At 52.0% G+C, this 16,434-nt stretch overlaps 1 protein-coding gene across 1 annotated transcript in view; it reads left to right on the top strand.

The window, feature by feature from the left end:
* The first annotated feature begins 7,975 nt into the window (after nucleotides 1-7,975).
* Nucleotides 7,976-16,434, top strand: part of CPEB1 (cytoplasmic polyadenylation element binding protein 1) — a 34,026-nt gene continuing 25,567 nt past the window's right edge. The window contains exons 1-2 of the mRNA XM_030955263.1: nucleotides 7,976-7,988; nucleotides 9,240-9,417. Coding sequence (XP_030811123.1) covers nucleotides 9,342-9,417 — 76 coding nt within the window. The 5' untranslated portion in view covers nucleotides 7,976-7,988; nucleotides 9,240-9,341. The remainder of the gene's footprint in view (nucleotides 7,989-9,239; nucleotides 9,418-16,434) is intronic.

The following is a 16,434-nucleotide window of genomic DNA, read 5'->3' as shown; positions in this document are numbered from 1 at the left end:
ACCTGCTCCCTTTCCCTCCTCTGTTCTGTGGGCACATCAACCCCAGATTCACCCCATGGTGGGCTCTGCCAGCCTCCCCAGGGCAGCCACAGGGGACATCAGGGGACCAGCCATCCCTTAGCTGACTGGAAACATGCAGAGTGTCCCGGGGGTGGGTGGCTGCTGGGTCCTGGAGAAAACATGGCACATGGTGTGGGAGTGAACCCCCCAGGGCAGGAGATGCTCAGTCAGACCAGGGATCTGAGGAGTCTTGGGAGGGTTCCAGCTATTTATTCAAGGCAGAATTGCTCATGCTTCAACCGCAGAAATACCTGCTACGTCAGGGCTGGGTCTGTTCTGCAGTGTCACTGGAGGGATTCCTGGGGCCAGATCGGGGAGGCGTTTCATCTCCAAACTGGGATTACAAAAAAAAAGAAGGAAATCTGACTCTTTATTAAGATCTCTCCTCCCAGCACGGGCTGGGTGGGATTTCAGTGAGCACTGGCTCTCTCCATCCAAAGCTGCAGCTCAGCGCAGAGTCAGGCCCAGCACCAGAGGCAGAGGATGAGCAAAGGACGTGCGGGAAGGTCTGAATCCCGAACCACCTCCGCTGCCACAAAAAGGGTGAGGGGCTTTCTGCTTTTTCCGGGTAAGAGATGAAAAAAAACGCTTTGTGTTTTCTGATGGGTGAGGAATCCCTGGCTGGAGCAGCGGCAGCAACCACTGGTGTCAAGTGCTTTTTCCATAGGGAAAAAAGCCCATTCCCATAAGGACAGGGGCTGGAGCTGCAGCTGTCTCACAGGGAGCACAATGATGCCACCACCCTATTTCCCTTAGGGAGGCTTATTTAACCCTTGGGCTCCCATCCCTTCGTGGGCTCAGCAAGTGCCACAGCCTGTGTGTGGAGAGATGCCCTTGGAGACCTCACTTTAACCCCTGGGGGTCCCATTCCCGCATGGGGGGCTCAGTGAGCACCGCAGCCTGTGTGTGGGAGCTGCCAGCAGTGAGGCATCCCTGGGAGGGAGGCTCAGCCAGGCATCACAGTGCCACCACTCCATTCTCCTCAGGGGGACTGATTTAAGCCCTTGGGAGACTCATTCTCCCATGGGGAGCCCAAAGAGTGCTGAGCCTGTGTGTGAAGAGCTCCTGGAGCCAAAGGAGGTCTGGAAGGGCTAAAGCCAGGCACCACAGCACTGCCACCACCCCATTTTCCTTGGGGAACCCATTTTAACCCCTTTGCATCTCATTCCACTCAGAGTGGGCTCAGTGAACACCCAGCTTGTGTGTGACAAGTGACTGGCACCGTGGTGGCCCCGGGGGTTGTGAAGCTGAGAGCCACAGCATTGCCACCATTCCAGTGCCTCAGAGGAGCTGATTTAAGTCCTGAGGGGCATGATTTTAGCCCTTGGGGATCCCATTCCCTTCAGAGTGGGCTTAGCGAGCACCACAGCCCGTGTGTGGGAGATGACAGCGCTGAGGTGACCCTGTGAAGGCTCCAGATGGACACTGCAGTGCCACCACCATGCCATTCCCCTCACAGGGGCTCACTTAACCCCACTGGGGTCCCATTCCCTCATGGGATGCCCAGTGAGCACCACAGCCAGTGACTGAAGAGCTACTGGCACTGAGGTGTTCCCTGGAGAGCTCCCTCCAGGCACCACAGTGCCATCATCCCATTCCCCTTAGAGGGGCTTGTTTAACCCCTTGGGGGTCCCATCCCTTCACAGGGGTCACAGTGAATGCCACAGCTCACCTGTAGGAGCTGCCATCACTGAGGCTACCCTTGGGGAACCCGTTTTTGAGTCATGGGGTGTCCCATCCCCTCAGAGGGGGCTCAGAGAGTGCCACAACCTGTGTGAGGAGAGATGCTGGTGCTGAGGTGTCCCTGGGGGGCTTCAGATGGCCACTGCCACCAACATATTGCCCTCACGGGGGGGCTCATTTGAGAGCCCTTTGGGGGTCTCATCCATCAGAAGGAGCACAGTGAGTGCCACAGCCCGTGTATGGAATGCTGCTGGCACTAAGGGTCCTCAGAAGGACTCCAGCCAGGCAGTGCCATCACTGCATTCCCTTTAGAGGGACTGATTTAAGCCCTTGGAGGTCCCATCCCCTCACGAGGGGCTCAGTGAGCATCACATCCTGTGTGTGGGAGTTGCCAGCACTGAGGCTGCTCTTGGGGAGCCCCATTCCCCTTGACAGGAAAGATGTGTGCTCATGTATTTACAAACAATTCCATGGGTGAGGGGATGGCTGTGAAAGCCTTTGAAATGGTTCTTAATGTCTCTACCAACTTCAAGCCAAAGTTTGTTACAGAAACCAGACAGTTTGGCTCCTGAAACAGACAAAGGGTCCCTACAAGCCTGAGTTTCTGATCTTTGGTGGGAAAATGACATGTTTAAAGGGAGAATATGTGGTAAGCACTTTTGGAAGGCTGCACCTTCCGAGTCCCTCAGCTGATGGGGAAAGGAAGAGGGCAACATGTGGCTGGGAGTTTAGGCTAAAAAGAGGCTGTGCCCTCCGAAACTGAGAGAGAAAGAGAACCCCACAGGCATATGCCCCAGTGGACAATCTCTCCCTTTATTCAGATAAAGTTGTAGGACTCTTCTGTCTCTTTTATGGACCCTGACTTTTCAGAATGTGATTTTCTGCACACCCTCACAAGGGCACCCGGTGAACACCCAGCCTCTGCGTGGTGAGTGGCCCGAGAGGTGCTGAAGCAAAAGTCAGAACCGCTACCATCCCAGACCCCTCAGAGGGGCTGATTTAAGTCCTGGACTCCTGACACTGGCCCTTGGGGTCCCGCTCCCCTCAGAGGAACATGGAGCATTGCCAGCACTGAGATGTCCCCAGGGAGCTCCAGCTGGGCAGTGCCACCACCATCCCACTCCCTTTAGAGGGGCTGATTTAACCCCTCAGGAGTCCCATTCCCTCGTGGCGTGTTCAGTGAGCACCACAGACCATGAGTGGAGAGCTTCTGGTACTGAGGTGACCCGAGGGAGTACAGCTGGGCACCACAGCACCACCACCACCCCATTCCACTCAGACAGGCTGATTTAACCGCTCAGGGCTTCCATCCCCTCTGAGGGGGCTGAGTGAGTACCACAGCCCATGTGTGAAGAAATGATGACACTAAGCCTGCCTTTGGGGCCCTCAACTGAATGCCTAGAGGATCCCATTCCCCTCACGGCGGGGGCACGGCAAGTGTTACATCCTGCAGGCGGCAACTGCCAGCGCTGAGGTGTCCCTGGGAGGGTGGCTGAAGCCGAACAGCACAGTGCCGAGCTCAGAGGGGCTGGCTGAATGCCTCGCGTGACGCCACGTTAACCCGCGGGGGCCCGCTCCCCTCACGGCGCCCGGGCCGAGGCGGCTCCGCGGGGCTGTGGCGGGAACCGCCCGATGGCGGCGGGGGCAGCCGCCACGCGGCCGGCGCGTGCTGCGCGCATGCGCCGCAGCCCCGCCCCTCAGCGGCACCCCCCGCCCCTCAGCGGCACCCCCGCCCCTCCCTCCACGCCCTCACCCCCCGCCCCCGCCCCCGCCTCCCGGCCCGGCCCGGCCCGGCCCATAAAAGCCGCGGGCCGGGCGAGGGGCTGCGCCGCTCCCGGTGTCCTCGCTATCCTTTTGGCTCGTCTGTGCTGCGTTCCGGGACCGCCCGCCCGTAGTGCTGCCCATGGCCTTCCCGCCGGTAAGTGCGGGCACGTGCCGCCTCGCGAGGCCGCCCCGCCACGTGGTTCCACGCGGTGGAGCTGCCGGGGGCGGCGTTCCCGCCCGTTCCACCTGCCTGAAGAGGGCACCGGGACACCGAGCCCTCAGGGCGGCCCTGCATGGAATTGCCCCGCTTCGCGTCGGAACGCTGCTATGGCATCCCCATTCCCTTTGGACTGGCCTCGAGGGGGCCCTGCTGCTGAGGTACCCCCGGGGAACAGGGCGTCCGATGGAGCTCAGGGAACACAACTGACCCTGCCTTCAGGGAAACGCTGGAGGAAACCGCTGCCTAGCCTAGCAACCTGTCCGTCCACCCTTCCCGGGGCTTTAGGGGGATGAAGCTGAACTCAGATGTGCATGGTGGGGCATATTTTGGCTAGAGCGGGCCCTTGTACTCATGCAAGTGGTATTTTTGCCCACTTCTAAGCTGCCTTTTTTTCCTTTTTTTTTTTAAGTGTAAAAGGTGACCAGAGGTGCTGTTGTATTTGTAAACCGTATGCTTAAAGCTCCATGTAGTGTCTGGCTGGGGTGAGGGGTGACACAGGAGACTCAGCTCATAACTGAATATGGACAAAGGTGATTCTTCTGAGTGAGACAAGTCTGCTGAAAAACAAGTTTTTTTTTTTCCCCTTTGCTGTTCCCCAGCTGAAGCCAATTAACGCTCATTACTGGTGCCTGTGTTACGGGCTAACAAGGTGTGCTGGCACCTGGAGTGCTGGTGAGGGACTTGGGGCACAGCTGTGCACAGGGTGGGAGCTGGGCTCCGGGAAGAGCTCCAGGACCCCGTTACTTTGCTGCAGTTTGTCTCAACTGGAACAGTCTCCCTAAACCAATTAAAACCTTATTCAGTTTTGACAGTCTGCTGCAACAGGCAGCTGTGGGTATTGCACATGTATGAAGCTGCTGGTGAGTGATGGCTTCAAAAAAATACAAAAGAAAAATAGCTGCCCTGATGGTGAAATGCCTTTTAAAAAAAGGGATTTTGGCAAGACTGCAGTTGTTCTGAAGTCAGTGTTCCTCTGACCAGTCTTAATTCACACCAGGTGTGTTCAAGATGGCTCTACTCACTGAACCCCAGGACAGCTGCTTGTCGTTAGCCTTGCTGATGGTGGGAGAGCTGGTGCAGCCTTGCCTAGCACTTTTTGGGATGAGCTGCGGGGGTGGGAGTGTGTTGCCTGGTGGAAACAGTTACACCAATGTCGTGTTTTGCACGGGTGTAGCTGACTTCAATTTGGGAAGCAAAACATGCCAACAAAAAAGGATTTTCTGAGCTCCCTCTTATTGAAGTATGGAGTCATCTCAGCTTGGTTATGTTGACATGGGGACCATTTTAACAGCATCTTAAATTTTGCCTTGGGATTGCAGGCCCTCTTGGCTGTAGCTACAGCTCCAAGAACCCCTCTAAGCATCAGCATGGTGCTGCCTGGGTGAGATTTCCATGGAAGATGTAAAAAGCAAAGGCTGGATTGTAGCTGAGGTGGATGAGCCTTGCCTGCTCCCCAGCATCCCCGGGAGCTAATGCACATCTTGGCCATACTGGCAGCCAAGCTGTGTTTAATGACTTCCCTAAGGATTAGGCTGTCCTAATCCTGTGCTAGTGCTGTTGTGATGCTGCAGGTTCTGCTTAGCCCTGGGATTTCATTATCTCTAGGTTTCCTGCGGGTGTGTGTGCCTCGGAGGTTCCTCATTTCCACTTGCCTTGGACAACTTTGGGGTGTTTTGCTGCACAGGTGTGTGTTGTAGCACGGACTGAGTGCTGCTGGTGGTGCCTGGAGTGAACTCCTGCAGGTGAACTCTGCTTGGGGCTGGTGGGATGGGAGCTCCAGGGACCTGCCAGCTTCCTGATGCACAGCAGGAAAACAAGAGCTCTCTGCTGTGGTGGTAAGGCTTGCTGGTGCTCTGTTCCTCTGAGGGATGGCAGCTCCTCCCTGTTTCTTGGCAATCCTTTTGTCAATTCTATGTGTTTGTTTGGGTTGCAAGAGGAGTCTGGAGCCTTTCAGTACCCTCCTTGAAGCCTCAGTGTTCTGGGGATGAATTTTCCTGCTTGGAAGCTCTTGGTTGAGTCAGGATGTGGAGAACTGCCCTCCTGCCTGAGCTTCCTCTTGCTGTGTGTCTGTTCTGTGTATGATGTTGCTTGGGTCTGTGTTTCTGACCTCCAGTGACTTAACCTGCAATCTCAGAATTCTCTGCTCTGTGGCACTATGGGCCTGCAGCAGAGAACTGATTTGTCCTTCTTTGGTTCTTATCCAGGGGCTGCTGTGGAAACTCTCAGCTCTCTAAGAGACTGGGTGTCTTACCAGGTGTTAAGAAGGGGTGTTTGGCTCCTGGTGGCTTTTAAAGCACCTGTCAGCTGGATCAGCTTCTCCATTGACTTGTTTATCCCCTGATAAAACTGTGTCTGTGCCTCTGGATTGGGATTGTGAGGTATAGCAGGATGGAATGGCTGAGAATGGCTGTTGGGTCACTGGTTACACCGCAGGGTGTCTCATATGGTGCCAGGAGAACCCACCATTGCTGCAGGACTGGTGCCTCTGGAAGCAGAGGGGATCTGTAGCTTGTAAGCTGCAGTGTGGAGGCTGCTAGGGAAGCCTGGAGAGGCACTGTGTTGAATTTGCCAAACCCTTCCAGGTGGGGCAGGGACAGCAAATCCTACCTGGGCTCTGGAGTTGCTCGTCTTGGCTGGGGATGATAGAGCAGCACCGGCTCTGGGGATGCAGCCTCAGGCGAGGTGTTTCCCTGGGCTGTGGTGTTGACTCCGAGGCAGAAGCACTTGGCTGGATTCTCCAGTTTGCAAACTCTTCCACCATCCTCTCCAGGCTCTTGGCAGTGGTTTGAGCTCTGAGTGCTCTGGAGACCTGCAGATCTCTTCTCAAAGGAGTATTTTATTTTTGGGTTTAGGGAGGGGAGGGTGTGCTTCCTTCCTACAAGGGGTTGCAGTGCTGCAAGGTCCCCCCTACCCTGTGTCCAGGATGACTGCAGTATGCCAAGGATATCCTTGACAGTCTAGGGTTAAAAGCTCTCTAGCAGAAGGGATTTTTGTGGAAAGGCTTGTCTGTGTTCTCGCTGGTTTCTGTGCCTGTTTGGAGCAGGACTGGTGCTGCCAGTCGTGGAAGCTAAATGAGAAGGAGCGGGTGGGGCGTTCAGCTGGCTGCTCCGGGTTATTTCGTCTCGCTAGTGCAGACTGCTAGGGAAAAGCTTTGCCTCCCGCTGGAAGTGGTTGTTTTACCGAAACGGGAGTAGAATGCGGAGTTTCATCCGTATGCCAAGGCAGCCTGATGCGGCGCTCCTTTTTATTAAAGATGACTGGCAATACTTTTGTAATTTGAGCTTCTGTATTCCAGCTGCTCTTTATAAAGATGACTTAAAGTGCACTCTGCCTCTTCTCTCAGCCTTCAGCTCGCTTTTAGCCTTACCTGTTTCACTCTTGTAAATGTTCCCCTTGTTTGGCGGTGGGCTCTGATGTGTGCTCTGTGTTCGTGTATTTACAAACAATTCCATGGGTGAGGGGATGGGTGTTAATGTCTTTGAAGTGGTTCTTAATGTCTCTACCAACTTCAAGCCGCAGGTTTGTTAGAGAAACCAGACAGTTTGGCTCCTGAAACAGGCAAACTCAGCCTGAGTTTGATCTTTGAGGGGAAAATCACATGTTTAAAGGGGGAATATGTGGTAGGCGGTTCGGGAAGGCTGCACCTTCCGAGTCCCTCAGCTGATGGGAAAGGAAGAGGGCAACATGCGGCTGGGAGTTTAGGCTAAAAGGAGGCTGTGCCCTCTGAAACCGAGAGAGAGAGAACCCGTGAGGGAGAAAACCTCACGGGCGTATGCCCCAGTGGACAGTCTCTCCCTTTACTCGAATAAAGTTGCAGGACTCCTCTGTGGGCACTGACTTTTCATAGCGTGATTTCTTGCACAGCTCCGAGCGTTTCAGCTGCCAAAGATCCCGGCCCTCAGCGCTGAAGAAATGCTAATAAGTCCTAAACGGGCTGGAGTTCTCCAGGGATTGTTCAGGTCCCGCTTGAAGGCACGGTGCGAGCTGCCCATTCTGTGGCTTATTCCTGCTGCTGCCAGGACTGGGTTTCCTGTGCTTTTTACCCATGTGGTGGGTAGCTGGACAAAAGGATCACATCGTGCGCCTCTAATGACGATGTGGGGGGTGGAATGTAAGTGCCAGGCGTGGGCTGGGCTAATATTCCCGTCTCCGTGTGAACTTCAGTTTTAGACCAGCCTCCTTGAACGACCCGCAATGGGTCATTTGAAAGTAAAACCAGCTCGGTGCTTCAGGCTTGTTTGTGAGTGAAGCAGAACGGGAGGTAAGTGAGGCCTGAGACTTGCAGAAGCACATCCAAGCGGTGCCTGTATTGTCTTCTTGACAAGTACAAACGGCCCCATTTAGAGCTTCAGTGTGTGTTGGAGGAGCAGGGGCTCGTTTGCCAGACTTGATGCTTTTCAGTTCTTTGGGTTTGAGTTTAACTTGATTCAATGGCCACTATTCTGCTTTGGAGTCCGGGACTGGCGGCGTTGTGCCTCTCCTGCTCCTCTCTTTAAAGCAGGTCTCAGCTGCCGGCCGTACCGATGGCTCAGAGTGTTCGGGAGCAGAGTTCTGCAGTGGCTTTTGGGTGGTGGGTAGACCTGTCCTCGGCCTCAGAACGCTGCTAGCGATGAAGCTTAGCGGCTTCTACATTGTCAGAGGCTCGAATGTGTTGCAGCTGCTCCAGAAGGAGCCTGCATGTCAGTGGCTTGTGAGCAGAGCTGGGAAGCAGCTGCTCTTCCCGGCTCTCCGGACCGGCAGCAGGGTGCGGGAGGGGTTTGATGTTTCTCAGGCAGAAGCTTCACAAGAGGTGATCCTTTTTTAGGATGCTGGTGGATCCGTGTCCGCGCTGGGTTGTGCTAAAGCAGAGATGGTTTGGGGTAACTACCTTTGTGGTCAGGTGCCGCTGCCTGAAGGGAAGATCAGGATTTTATCTTCTGCCTTTCTCAGCATTTTTGGGGCTGTTTGATTAGCTGGGAAGCAGTGTTGTTTGGGTTTTTTTCTGCAAACCTGAAGTGATTGCTGCTGACTTGGATCATTCCAAGATACTGTTCAGAATTCCAAGATGATGGGTAGTGAGGTGAGCCTTGTACTCCTCTGCTGTGCATAGTAGGAACTCCTGTGGTTCCTTGTGGTGTCTGCCTGGACCGTGAGCATCCCACTTGTCCCTTGGAGTCAGGAGACTGATTTTGGGGTAGAAGGTGTGTACCCTCATTAATCAGATCTTTGCTGGTGTTGTGATGGGCTGGAGAAAAACAGCCAGGAGTTGTGTTCACAACCCAGCTGGTTTGCTGTGGCTGTCAGCCTGGAGTCCATCCCTGGTCCCTGTGTGTGCTGGGCAGTCTGCTCCAGTGTGCTCTGCTGACAAATTACTGACCCGGTTGCTTAACTGCTTCTTTAATGCCACGAATTGGGTTTGAGTGTTGCTAAGACCTAAGCTAATGTGAATATTGGAGGCAGTCCAGGCTTTCCACAATGTGTTGAAAGCTGAGTACTTGCCTATTTGACAAACATACTGGTTCTTTTTTACCAGAAAGAAGATCCTGTGAGGAGCATAAAAGACTGCTGGGATAGCCCGAATGCCCCTGCGCTTTCCACTTGCAGCAATGCAGATATTTTCCGCCGAATAAATGCCATGTTGGACAACTCTCTGGATTTCAGTGGAGTCTGCACCACGCCTGTCACAAAAGGCAAATGTGACACCCTGCCAGGTGATGGAGGGGGCTGCTGGGCTGGGGAGGCACTTGGTGGGACCTGGTGAACACACAGCATGGTGGTGATGCTCAGTGGTGTGGGTGTTGGCATGCTTGGTACCAGGGGGTCTTTGCTTGTGTGCCTGAAATGAGTACCCTGTGTATTCCCTGGCGGTGTGCAGGTGCCTGGGAAGGCTTGTTTGCCTCCCTGTGGTGCTGTGGGTCATTGTGGGCAGGATGTGAGTGCTCCCTGCCTGACCTGCCAACTGCTGGTGGGAGTACCTCCAGCAGACTCCTTTAGTCTGCCTCTCCTGGAGGCAGGATTCATCTGCTCCCAAGGTTAGCGAGGCTGAGTTGCTGCATACATTGAAATTGCAAAAGAGTTTTGAAAAACCACATTTGCCACAGGTCAGCTAACATGCATGTAAGAGCACAGGTGGGTGCAGACTTCCCTGCAAAGCAAGCTTGGTGTGATGAAATCAGTGCTGCAGGCTTCTGTTTCCTCCAGGCTGAGGGGAGTGGGCATGTTCTGCTGCCTCAAGACAGAAGTTCTGTGCCAAAGCAGAGAGTGTTTGGTCTGGTCTTTATTTTTATCCAAGTGAAGGACGTGCTTTTGTCCCTTTGCAGCAGCCCAGGTCTGCCAGTAAATGTACCTGTGCCTGATATTCCTTTTGCCAGCACACCTCTGAGCAGCAGTGCTTGCTTGTACCAGGATTTGGGCACTTGAAAGGGATTGCTCTTGCCTCTCCAGCCTCTGAATTGTAGGGTCAATAAACACTTCAGCCATTATTGGAAGCAAATTGACCCCTCAGGATAGGTCCCAAAGCAAAGTGGGAAGTGAAGGGCTGAAGCTCCCCAGCTGATGACCTTGCAGTGTTCCCTGGACAGAGCAGGTTTCTCTGCAGTCACATGGAGACGGGGCTGCCTTGGCCTGGTGGGTAATCTTAGTTTAATCAAATGGGTGTGGAAAAAAGCTCTAAATGAGTGTCTGCACGCCGTGTGGGTCTGTTTGATGCCTGTACAGTGCAACTTTGTTCTGGGCTAACAAAATGACTGCTACCAGATGACTTCCAGTGCAGCTTAATCTCCTGGGTGTTTGAGGATTTAGCAGTGTGGACCTGGGGCTGATCTGGCCATGTGATCCCATGCTGGCGCTGCAGAAATACCAGGGGAAGTGAATTGCCTGCTTGGAGGCCATTCACAATGCTGGATCCATGGCCAGCATTGCTTGAAACCTGTCTGGTAAAGTGGCATTGGAGGCTGTGCTGGCTACTCCTGAGCAATGGTGTAGTGAATGTTAACCCATTCAGGTTAGTGGTGCATTTTTAGATATTTGCTGCTGTGCTGAGCTGGTTTGGCTCTTTTGTTGTTTTTTTTTTTTTTGGTCCCCTGGCACAGTAGTGGCCAGTGCTGTACCTGATCTGGATGCACTGGAAGCATAAAGGAGAAATAAATGTAATGCTTTCTTTTATCTCCTTGCAGTGGGTTAATGACAGAGTTGTTTCTGGCTTCCTTGTTGAAATCTTTGCTATAGCCCTTCCTACTCCATTTGGAATGGGAATATTTCATAGACTCTTAGAACATGTTCATGGTATTTCCTGATTAAGTTTCAGCTTTCCAAAGTTAACCTGATTTATAAAGGATATGCTAGAGCAGATTGATCATGTGAAGGTGTTGGGTTAGTTCTGGTTTTGTGTCTGGGCTTAAGAGCTGGCACAGCAGTTTTAACTTGACTTTGAAAACTCTTCTCTGAGGGATGGGGGTGTTTGCCTGGCACTGAAGTAGGAGTTTTTACTGACCTGCTGCTTGCAAATCTCTGCGTGTTTTGTCATTTACTCTGGTTTTTCCTAGGGATGTCTGGAGGAGAGGATCTTGCTGGTGATGCCTTGTCTGGAAACTCTTGAGTTTGCCAGTGGTGTTAAACTGCTTGTTTCAGGTGATAAGTCCTGTGGAAGAACTCTCATAGGGCAAATACACTGGCACTGGAGTGTAAAAAAGAGGACCTTCCTCTAGCAAATGTTATTTTTGCTGCAGGGAAACCAAAGTTGTGCTTTGGGGGCACCCTAAGCAGCTTTTTTTCCTGCTTGGGCAGCTGAAGACCAGTCTGACCAGTGAGTGCTGGGGAGCAGGGTGGGAGCCTTGCTCAGCAGTAGTTATCCACACAGGAGGGCTTTAGCTTGTGTCAAATCCCTTGTATAGTGACACAAATGCTTACGGTGTTGTGAGGAAAGAATTCTGCAGTTCTCAAAGGATACTGGGCCCTGCTGAGCTGGGCTGTAGGAGGGCTGCCTTGGGACAATAGAAGTGTGAAGGTATTGATAAGAGAGCAACCTGGGCCAGCAGTTATCAGCTGTAAATTTATGGATGAGTCAGCATCTGCCAAAGCTTCAGCAGCTCAGAGTTATTGGTGTCCTTGCAGTCCCAGCCTTGTTTCCTTAATGTTGGAGCTGGGTCCTCTGGGTAGGTAAGGAGGGCCTGAATGCAGCAGCTCTGCAAGCTTTGTCCTGTCTTTGGAGCTGGAAAGTGCAGGAGCTGCTCCTGATGTTTCATAGATTGCTAATGAGAGTCTTCTCCATGAAAAAGCTGGCAGTGTCAGCAAATATGTGAATCCTGGGGCATCTGTGATCTATAAATGGGGGAGTTACTTTGGCACCTGGACCTTGGGTTGTGCAGAAATTCACACCTGATGGCTGTAAGGCTGAGCAGCTGATTGCTAAAATGCAGAATATAGTGCAGGTGATTAAGCCTGGAACAGGTTGTTGGAGCTGCTTTGCCTTGCCCTTGAGTCACTTCTGGGTAGGTGATCAATGGAGCGGAGACCCTTCATCTCATGTGGTGTTTTGTCTTTGCTCCAAGTCAAGTCACTTCTTAAGAATTCCTGAGTCTGTGGGGTTTTTACTTGTGCAGGAGCAACTGTTAGACTAGATGATCATGAAATTCCTTGCTTGGGCAGGCTTATGAATCTGGAGATCCAGCATGAATGTAGTAGCTATAACAGGTGAAAGGACTGTCTTTTTACAACTTAAACTCTTTAAATGGCAGAGCTTGGGGAAGAGACTTTATCCAGCAGTAAATGCTTGGACTTTAATCTATTCATTGTCCCTCAAGCTTTTCAATTGTCATCTTCAGGTCAAACTAAATTTATCCCGGCTTGGACTTGTGTTGAAGAAGCCCCTTTGAGCACTAAGAGGATTACACGTGGTGGAGAAGAGATGGCAGAAGTTCGTGACCTTTCACTAATGCTGTTGGGGAAGCACGTGTGGAGACACTGTACAGGGCTGACAGCGAGGCCGTGCTGGGATCAGTCCAGCAGCAGCCTGAGCAATGTGAGAGGACAGGCTGATTCAGCACTCCTGCATGCACACAGGCAGTGTTATCCCCTTCTGGGCACAGCTGGCACTGCTGCCGCAGGTTCAGCTTCTGGGACTGCTGCTGCAGGTTCAGCTTGTCACACCTACAGCTGGATGTCTGTAAAGATCTGTTTGCAGCTGATGATACTCCGTGGTGAGCTTGGTTCCTTGTCAGAGCCAGCTGTGTTGGGATGCCCGGGCTGACCACCCCCCCGAGGTTTGTGGGTAGCTCTTCCAGGCGCTCTCCAAGCACCAGGCTCAGGGTGCAGTGGTGTCATTGTAGAACCTGTCTGGTGGCTTCTGGGACAGGGTCGTGGTGCTTCACAGCTGCTGCATGTCCGGCTGCCTCCGTCCTCTCTGGGGAAAGGCAGAACCTCCTCAGTGCAGGCCTTAGCCTCTAGTGGCTTTTTGTGTGATGCTGGAGATGGGAGAGGCAGTGTGGCCATGACAGAGGCAGGAGTCAGCATCTCCTGGTGGTGCTGCTGGAGCAGCTGCCTGTCCTTGAGCAGCTGCTGCACAAGGAATGTGATTTTAAAGCTGTTGCATATGTTTATCACCTCTCTGAATAAGAATGTGGACAAGGACAATTTCTTTACTTGGCTGCTGGGTGGTTTTGAAGCCTGCTGCCAGGCTTTAAAGCTGGGCCTTGCTGGGTGCTGTTACATACACCAGCTTTTAAACTGTAGGCACAACTTCCAGCTGTAGTAGAGCTGGGAGTAAAGCTCCCACGGTAGCTTTTGTATACCTGTGGCTGGTTTCAGCTGAAGGCAGTGCTTTGTTTAAAAGGAACTTTGAAGATATGTAGGTACCCCAAATGTCCCAGCAACGTTGATCTCTCATTCATTAAGCTCTGCTCATTTAACAGCAACAAAGCAGCCATTATTTTGCTCTAACTTGACAATCCATTGTGTGAAGAAATGGGAGATGCTTAAATGACTTCCTTCGGATAGGAGAGGCTTCAGGTGCCAAGTTTAAAGGCTGTTAGTTGTGGCCCATCAGGCTTTAATGACTCTGTGGCTGCTTTATTTAAGGAAAACTGAAGGACAAATGCAAACCCAGACTAGCTGATGACTAAATCGGCTTCCTGTTTGCTCTTAAATGCAGTCATTTAATGACCTATCACTTGTTTAGCCGTCCAAAAAGTGTCTCTGATACTGTAATGTAAATTCCTCTGCTCTTCCTCTGCAGCCCCAAGGAAACATTCCAGACAGCGCTGGATGCAGCTGACCTGATACACATGGTCTTGAATCAGGGAATAAAATGCTCTAGGATGCAGGGACCCGAAAGGTAGCTCTGCTTACCTGGAGGTACTAAGGCAGAGTAAAACTCTGAGCAGGAGCTCACCTGAAGCTGGCAGAACCATTCTGCCTGCCCCAAAGAAGTGCTGGATGCCACGTACACATCCAGAATAGGGAGATTCCACACCTGTGCTCCAGAAAAAGAGCACACTTACTTCCCTTGGTCTTGTTGGCCTTTGAAGTGTCACATGGCCAGGTTTTTGCCTACAGTCATGATGCTTCTCTCTACTGGAAAGTGCCTCTAGTAATTGGGTTTTGTATCAGATATGCAGATAGAAGCCAGGCCAGTGTTCTGCAGAGCGGGGACTTGGCCTAGAGCTGTTGTATTCTGCCATGGTCACAGACTGGTGGTGTTCCTGAAGATCCAGCAGTTATATGATTTGTTCTGAGCTCTGTCACTCAGGTTTTTGGTGCTGTAATTCTGTGACAGTCTCTGTTACTCTTGGAAGAGGGAGGCAGAGCAGCAAGACTGTTGCAGTGTCTCTTCCTTGGTTTCTGAAGTAGCTGTTTGCCAGCTGCTCAAGTGTTTGTGGCTATGGAATAAGGCAGACTCCTTCATCTGGCTGTGAAACAGGTCACGCAGCAGCAAGTGTCTCCACTTCAGGACCTTTTCAGATTACAGGGGAGATGCTTAGTTGTGTTTCAGAAAAACCTCTTGAAACTAGTGGGTTTATGGTGAACAAGTGCTTTCCTAAGTCCCTAATGATCTCCACTGCACTTTGGGAATACAACTGACTCATCTGACAGCTTTCACTTGGATATTTGTCTTGTGTGCAGAAGGCACTTGAGAGGCTTAATTTTCAGGGATGCAATTCCCAGCCTTTACAGTTGGAGGCGCAGAGAAGCGTGAAAGGCAAAGCAGTGCTGCTGCTGGCTGCTGCCTTCCTGTTTGTCTTCTGAAGGCTTCTGCCTCTGGCTTCTCCAGATTTGGTTTGAAAGTTCAGCCTTGGTCAGAGCTCTAGTCCATGGGGTGAATCTGGTTTTGTCAGAGACAAGAGCTTACAGCTGAGCTGGGCCTATCATTCTGCTGCCCTTGATGCTTAGGGCACATTCAAGGAGGGGTTTCATGTGTATTCAGGCTCTGATGGAAAATCAGTGTGTGGGAGCAAAGGGAGAGCTGTCCTGGCTGTAGAGGTGGCAGGGATGGGATCTGACTTGGTTCATGTTTGCTTAACCATTCTGAGAAAACCCAGAGGAAGAAAAACCCTGTTTGCTGGATTGTTAGCTGACCTTCCCAGATCTGGAAGGCTCAAATATCTGAACCCCTTTGTGCTAGGTTGAAGCACCACCTTTCCAGGCTGATGGCACAGAGATGCTGCTGCTATGGGCTGGGAACTGAATCATGCTCTCTGCTCCTCCTGCTCCCTTAACCCACAACCTGCCTGTGGATCACAGCTTCTGCTGCCAGGCCCTGTGGATCCTTCCCACACAGGCTTAGGCTGTAATTTCCTAAATATTTTCTTGTTTGAAGTGTCTGGTTGGTGCAGCCATGCTGCATACCAGATCAGGGAAGAGAACCAGGCTTGAAACTATCTCCCTGTGGCTTGGTTTTAACCAGATGAGCTCCCCAACCCAGCTTCCTGTGTGGAAACTCACCTGCCTCAAGTGGTGTGGGCTGGGCTGGGGACAGGGGCTGGGCCTGTGAGAGCTGAGCTCTGGAGATCCTCATCTTCTAGAGCCTTTGGAATGTCTTAAATCCTGGGCTCACAGTTAAAGTCTGGAAAATGCAGCTTTCCATGTGGGCAGTGGTGTGGAACGCTGTCTGGCCTGTGCCGTGGTGTGGCCTGGCTACAGGGATCTCCTGGGCAGGCCTGGAGGGAGTCACCCAGGAGAGAGACACTTGCTCCAAGGCCAGTGAAGGGAGTGTTTTGTTAAGGACTTTGTTCTCATAATGCTGTTGAAATCAAACCCAACAGGCTTGGGAGGCAGGAGCTCAGTCTCTCCCAGACGCTCGGGCACGAGCCCAGCACAGCGCCGCTCCCTCTGCCAGCATGGTTGGCTTCCAGTGGCAACTCCAGGGAAAAATCCAGGTTGGAAGGGCTTGTGCTGGTGGTTGGTGCTTGAAAAAATCTGCAGTAAAGCATTTGGGTTGGGCTGTGTCAGATTGCAAAGTGAAGTTATTTAGTATTTGGTAGGCATTTAGTTATTCATAACTTGAGGTTATGACTCTTAAACTGAATTTTTGTCAGAAATTTAATTCTTCCTGCTCTAGTATCTGATTAGTTTTTTCTGCCTACAACAATTGATTGTTTTGTAACAAATCTCCAGACTCTTGACTTTTAAAAATAACTAATCCAGAAATCTGTGCAAGTTCTTTGTTTTTTTTAGTTGATGTTTTGCCTGGATGACCTGTATCTGTCTTTTAGCCTGGCTGGGAGTATTAAAGG

Source organism: Camarhynchus parvulus, chromosome 10 (genome assembly GCF_901933205.1).
Source record: "Camarhynchus parvulus chromosome 10, STF_HiC, whole genome shotgun sequence".
In the NCBI taxonomy this organism is placed as follows: domain Eukaryota; kingdom Metazoa; phylum Chordata; class Aves; order Passeriformes; family Thraupidae; genus Camarhynchus; species Camarhynchus parvulus.
Note: the sequence above shows the minus strand (reverse complement) of the source record. Positions and strands in the feature narration are given on the sequence as shown.